This window comes from Vombatus ursinus, unplaced genomic scaffold (genome assembly GCF_900497805.2).
Source record: "Vombatus ursinus unplaced genomic scaffold, bare-nosed wombat genome assembly UNPS02014813.1, whole genome shotgun sequence".
Lineage (NCBI taxonomy): Eukaryota > Metazoa > Chordata > Mammalia > Diprotodontia > Vombatidae > Vombatus > Vombatus ursinus.
In genome coordinates this window covers 14,324,401-14,331,481 of record NW_020954591.1, presented here as the reverse complement: position 1 = coordinate 14,331,481, position 7,081 = coordinate 14,324,401, and the positions used below count along the sequence as shown (strand labels likewise).

General features: G+C 37.3%; 1 protein-coding gene across 1 annotated transcript in view; it reads left to right on the top strand.

The window, feature by feature from the left end:
- Positions 1-5,209, top strand: part of WASF3 (WAS protein family member 3) — a 179,638-nt gene extending 174,429 nt beyond the window's left edge. Inside the window, exon 10 of the mRNA XM_027877577.1 lies at positions 1,464-5,209. Coding sequence (XP_027733378.1) covers positions 1,464-1,621 — 158 coding nt within the window. The 3' untranslated portion in view covers positions 1,622-5,209. The remainder of the gene's footprint in view (positions 1-1,463) is intronic.
- Positions 5,210-7,081: the final 1,872 nt, after the last annotated feature.

The window sequence follows — 7,081 nt, the reverse complement described above, 5'->3', positions numbered from 1 at the left end:
CTTCCTTCCTTCCTTCCTTCCTTCCTTCCTTCCTTCCTTCCTTCCTTTCTTCCTTCCTTTTTTCCTTCCTTCTTTTCTTCCTTCCTTCATTACTAATCTATTTGAATAATTTACTATTTTTTTTTCACCTCCAATGGACATTGGATTGTAATATCATACCTTTGCCACAGATAGAACTATGTCTCTCTCTTCCTCAGTAAGCTTCAGTGACTCTTAATGGCCTCTAGTATCAACTGCAAACTCCTGTTTAGCAGTTAAATCCCTTTACAACCTATTTCCCACCTATCTGGCACATCATTTTACTCCCCTAGTTCAGCCAGATTATCTGGCCTTTTCACTGCTATTCACTGTGAATAATATGTGACATTTCCAATTCTTCTCCTCCCCATGCTTTTGTCCAGCTCCTCATTCTTCCCCCATCTTCTGGAATCCTTAATTTATCAACTCAGATACTACCTCTTACATGAAGCCTTTTCCTGATTCCCCCTCCTCCTCTCAATTACTTGTTAATTGTATTTACTTAGGGTGTGTGTGTGTGTGTACATGTGTATACATGTTGTCCTTCCTGTTAGAATGTAATCTCCTTGTAGGCAGGGATGGTTCCATTTATTTTCCCTTTCTATCCCAGCACCTAGCACTATTACTAGTATATAACAGGCTCTTAACAAATGCTTGTTTATGGGTTTTTGAATAGTTGTGGTCTTGACTAGCAGAGAGAACACCTGTATCAATGAAGCCACTGCTCCTTAAAGCATTCGAGCATGCCACACTTTACTAAGACAGAAAAGTAGATGAATACATTTGAGAAGTGTGTCCAATAATAAGAATTGAAATAGGCAGAGCTTTCTGACCAACTTTTCGCTTCATCAGAGTATGCAGTTAGATAGAGAAGGTCTTACTGCTGCTCCTTTAAAAAAGTGCAGTACATAAGGACACGCACTTTGGCGTTGTTCAGTCGTGTCCAGCTCTTCATGACCCTATTTGGGGTTTTCTTGGTAAAGATATTGGAGTGGTTTTGCCATTTCCTTCTCCAGCTCATTTTACAGATAAGGAAACTGAGGCTAACGAGGTTAAGTGACTTACCCAGAGTCACACAGCTAGTAAGTATCTGAGGCCCGATTTGAACTCAAGAAGATGAGTTCCTGACTGCAGGATTGGCACTCTATCCACTGCACCACCTACCCACCCTAAGAACACTTACTAGCATACCATGTGTTAAATTTATTCTTGCCAGTTTAGTTAATTTCTTTGATTGGAAAAGACAACTTCTGATTGTTTAATGGATAGGTATTCATTCATTTTTCTCCCTAAGGAAATGTTAACATTTCCCTCACTAGTTCTCTTCAAACTTTTCAGAATGCCTTTCTCCCCTCCTAATTCTGGTATTGCTGCTGTAATAATGATTTTGATTTTTGCATTTGGGTCAGAATAAGGGAGTTCATTCTGAACTATTTTGCCCACAGGAATTCAGCTGAAAAAGGTGCAAGAACAGCGAGAACAAGAAGCGAAACGTGAGCCTGTGGGAAATGACGTGGCGACGATCCTCTCCAGACGTATCGCTGTGGAGTACAGCGATTCTGATGACGACTCGGAGTTTGATGATAATGACTGGTCAGACTGAGGCTCCCTTCATTAGCACACCACATGGGGCAGCTAATTGAAATTGATGACACCGTTGGCCCACAAGCAAGGCAGTGTGTTGAAAATTTGTAGTGGCCTCAGTGCTCACGTAATGCTATTATAACATCGGAGCTTAGCAACTTTTGTATTAATAATGTGATTACGCTTTCTGCACATCCAAAAATTCCAGGCTTTTTTTTCTCTCAGTATTTACTGTGTAATATTTAAGTGCCACTAAACATAGCAAATCATGTGCTTCACACAAGAAAATATGCTGTTGTTGTTGCACTTTTATGGAGCAAGCCTTTTGTTTCCCTCCTGGCCAGGGAAGGAGTTTTATTTCATGTTCATTGTTCAGTATGACTCTGCTGACTTGAATTCTATTTGTGAAGCTGCCTAGTTGTGAGATTGTTGCAAAATTCACAGCTTCATGTCAGAGTGACTGTCTTCAGATCGGTCAGACAATTTGTTGCTTTGCTTTTAGTGTATGCTTCTGAATTTGGCGCAAGGGGAGAAAAATTACCAAGTGAACAGAAACAAAATCTCTTAACATGCTTGTGTGCTTAATTTCTTGGTTTAGTAGCCTGTGTGTGAACTTGAATGTTTTCTCCCGGAATACGATTTCCTCTGCATACTCTTCCACTGTTCCTCAGAAATCACCAGGAACTGTACATTTCAAAGGCCCATCATTAAGAGGGATTCCACAATGATTTTCCCTCACCCTGTGGGCACTCAGTGAATGCAGTTCATGATCTTTACAAAGGACTCCAGAACCTCGATTCTGGTAATAGTGAAAGAGGGAGACTTTCTACTTGGGGGGTTGCCAATGGATGTCTGTTGAGTTTTGACAGTGGTTAATTAATGGTACCTCTTCAGAGATTGCCTAAGATCATTTGAGAATCTTGAGTTTTTAGTGAATGAATCACAAAAAAACAGGTCTAAGAAGCCAGAGTTTATATAAAACTTACAATTAGTATATTCCCACTTTTAGTGGTTCTGTCTAGAGGCAGAGATAAACCACACTGTTGGTATCCTGGAAGCACACAATTTCTAATGCAGTTAGCTTTGGGCACATAAAGCAGAAATGTACCTCACTAAGTTTTCTTCATCATCTTCGTAGATGGAGCATCTCACTAAACTCCCCACTTCATCATCCCATTTACTTTTCTCCTCTTCTGGCTACCATTTATATTTGTTTAGGCTTAAGATCCACAGAGACCAATGTTCCACCTTGAAATGATCCTTAGGAAATCCATCCATTAGAGCTTCTGTTTTTTAATTCTGGGTGAACAGTAACCACTTATTTAATCTAAGTTAATTCCCCATGCCCTGATTATAGTTTGTGAGACTACTGACTCACACTCTGCTCATATTAAAAAAAAAGTAAGACTGTAAAATTTTAAGATATACCTAGACGTACACATGTGTGTCTATATGTATATATACATACTTATGTATATATAAAATGTGTCATACCAGACTAACCCTATATATATTTTGTGAGGGTCTAGAACTGTGTTTTTAGTAGTATAAGGGATTTCTGCTAAGGAAATTACCTCTATCAATTTAGATCAGTCAACTATTCTGCAATTTATGGCTTTAGAGAGTTGTTTGGGGCACTTAGTTGGGTAAGTCACTTTCCTGAGGTCACAGAGACAGTATGTGTCAGAAGTGAGACTTAAGCCCAGGTCTTCCTGACCCTAAGGCCATCTTTCTATCTAGTATTTCATGCTGCCTCTAAAATACTTACAACATTTAAAATGAACTCTTGAGTCTTTTGACGGCTACTGATAATTGTACTGAAAGGAAAAAGACTGAATTACATACACACACAAATACGCATGTACACACACAGAGTTCACAATAAAAAGGTAAACAGGAACATTAATGAATGAATCTGATCATCTTTCAGACTTGAGATATTAGCCCTCTGGCCTAAGGTATGTACATATGATAGGAAGATAGATAGTTACCTTGGGGCCCATGGGTGTAGTCTCATAATGCCATTGCTTTGGGTTTTGATGAGCACAAACATTCAGACTCTTAGCAATTTGGTATTTGTCTCCTTTATAGGATTATAGTAGACCCTTGTACCTGTTCATTTGGGTCTCCTTAATAATACTTGACTAGATGTTAACTCCTTGGCTTTCTATACTTAGAGTTTATTCTAAAAAGTGGGGATTCTTAGTTTTTATTATTTCCTTTCCCTGTCCTCCTTCTGAATAGAGTTGGTTGTTAATTAATGAATTTTAAAATTCTCTCTGTGTTGAAGTCTCTTCTGCTGTATTAATTCCTGGGGCATTTCAGAGGGGTGGGGTGGGAGAGGGAATCTTTCTTATCTGATTAGGATTATAATCTTTGTACCAGAAGAAATCTATGTAATTCTAGGCCTATTATTTGGTAAATTTCCTTGTTTCCTAAGAACCTTCTGTTCTCAGGAGGAAAAGGGCACATTACAATACCTCCCCCAGCCCCCAGCCCATTCATGGTTTTTCTCTTCTTTCTATTTATATCTTATCACTACAAAAAATCAAAATTGGTCCCCCCATAATTATCCACATGCTTAATTATTAGCTGTCTACTTATAGTGTAATCCACAAGTTATTTTCATCCTCCTGAATTTGTTACTACAGTATTTAAAAAAAGATTTTGCTCTGATCTATTTGTGCTTCTTTTAAAAGGATATTGTTAGGTGGTTTAATTCTAGGTTGTGTTGAGGTATTTTCTTCACAAAAAATGTTTCATTCTAAAATCTCATTCCAGATTGCCATTTCAACTTCATGCTAATACAAGGAAAAAGGAAGTTCTTTTAAATTTTCATTTCCTTTGTCCAAATTAAAGTAAAGTAGAGTGAGGGCATGGAGAAGGAGCTCATGACAAGTAAATTTTGTTTCTAATATTTTAACTTTTTCGAAGTTAAACAATATATAGTAACTTGGGTCACTGGACAAAAAATTGTTTATAATCAGTATCTCAGACTGTTAACTTTTGATTTGTCTTTAATTGTTTAAGTTGTTATAAGGTCATTAACCTGTTGTAATTGTACATTGGATAGTATTAGTTTTAGACAAAAGGGATGGAAATTATGAAGTAATTGAATGTGAAAAGTTACCACAGATACCTAGTTAAATAACTCAAATAGCAAGAAAGCAATTGACTTTGCAGTATCATCCCAAGGCAACCCATGAATAGGAAGGCTTGGCACATATTGTTATTATCATTTTCTAAGAAAAGATCATGCTAGAGAATTCCATACTTTTAAGTGAACTATGCTAATAGTTACTTTTTATTTCAGTGAAATTTATAACACCAGAAACTTTATGAGCACCTCACTGATGTGTTGTGAAAATTTTGTACTTATTTGCATCTGTTGTTAATGATAAACTTAAAATAAGTCATATATTGTAACCCGTTAACGACTAGTGGGATGTACACCAGAGTAGCCAAGAATTTTTTTTTCCCTAAAATTGGAGTATTTTGTCATCTCCTTTCAGTATTTTGCCACAATTATTGTAAATTGAATTAAAGTAGTATAAACAGACTTACTCTTATTAGACCATTTTTATCTGTTTGTATATCTTAATATAGATTATGTATGAGTAAAAAAATTCAAATAAAATTCCACTTTTGACCCTTTAGGCTTTTGCTTTTTCATAGTAGAGCTGTGTGTTTGCTGTAACTGTAATTCGACTTTTACTTTATTAGATAACAGGAGATTTCTATCATTAATTGCATTTAAATTTCTATAAATACTCTAAAATATTAGAGTATTCGAGCAAATTTCAGAAATCTTAATGGAAGAGCTGGCACATCACAAGGTCACAGGATGCAGAGTTAGCAAGGATCTTAGAGGTCATCTGGTACAACTTCATAGAGGCTCAGTGACTTGCCCCAAGGTCACAGGTAGCAAGTGGCAGAGCCAGGCTATGAACCCAGAATCTATCTCCCAATCTACCTTCCACTCTATCACAATACTTGTGCTTAGCCTTGAAGAAAGATAAACAATATGTTAGTAGGTGGAGGTGGGAGGAGAAGGAAAGGGCATTTTAGGCAAAGGAAGAAGCCTGGGTGAAAGTACAAAGGTGAACATGTGATGTTCACAGAGGCAGTGAGGCAACCAGCCTGCCTAGTGCAGAAGAGGACCTGTTTGGGCATTGAGCAAAGTAAGTTTAGAAAAGCAAAGTTTATATAAATTGGATAGAGCCTTCAAAGATTAGAGATTGTAGAGAACCTCTAAAAGCTGTCAGAAGAGTTTCAATTTAACCTTGTAGGCTATAGGAAGACTAAAAATATTCAAACTCAACACAAACTTATTGAGCACCTACTTTGTGCAGGGCAGGTAGGTGGCATGGTGCATAGAGTGCTGGACCTGCAGTCAGGAAGACTGGCCTCAGATACTAACTAGCTGTGTGACACTGGGCAAGTCATTTAACCCTGGTTTACCTTAGTTTCCTCATCTGAAAAATGAGCTGGAGAAGGAAATGGCAAACCACTCCCAATATCTTTGCCAAGAGAACACCAATTGGCTTGGACGTGACAGCAACAAAAATTGTGCAGGGTATTGTTAGGCAAGCAAAATGAGCAGAAACAAGAGAACATTGGTATACAGTAAGAACAATATTGTTTTAAGAACAACTTTGAGCAACTAAGTCATTTTGACTACTACAAATACCCAAATACCCAAAACTGTAAAGGACACATGAAAGAAGACACTCTCTGCATATCTGCACTCAAAGAAAGAACTGATAAATAGAAATATGTATAGAATGGTTTTACATATATGTATGTATGTATGTATGTATGTATACACGCATATTAGTGTCTAATGGTAGCCATCTCAAGGGCAGGGGTGGAGGCAGGGAAAAAAAGGAAGCAAAAAAAAGTTACATTATTATACATTTGAAAGGAATAGCAAATACATTATAGATTTGCAGTTTCATGTACAATCATCTTTTTTTCTATTCTACCACATTATGGAAATGCTTGTTTTATTTCATAAGTTCAAAATAAAATAAAATAAGTCATGGGACCTACCCTCAAAAAGCTTACAATCTAACAATGGGCAAAAGACAGGTACACCAGGGACTACCATATAAGGCAGAAGAAAAGTACAAAGGTACAGTGCTATAAGGAATTTAAAATAAGACAGAGATATATCACTTTGAGCTAGGAAGACCAGGGAAGGCTTTCTAGAAGTGACAGCATCAGAGCTGGGCCTTGAAGGGAAGGATTTTATCAGGTAAAATTGGTGGCAGCACAAGGCAGGAGGGAGGGATGGCACGGACAAAGGCACAGAGAAAGGAGGACATAAGATGAGAATAACATAATTTGGCTGATTCTCTGTTCAGTTGTGGGGAGGTAAGAGAGGGTAGTATTAAAAAAACCAACTAGAAAGAAGATTCTGGAATCATACAAGTGACTATAAGTTCCACTAAGTTCAGATTTGACTATACATAAATAA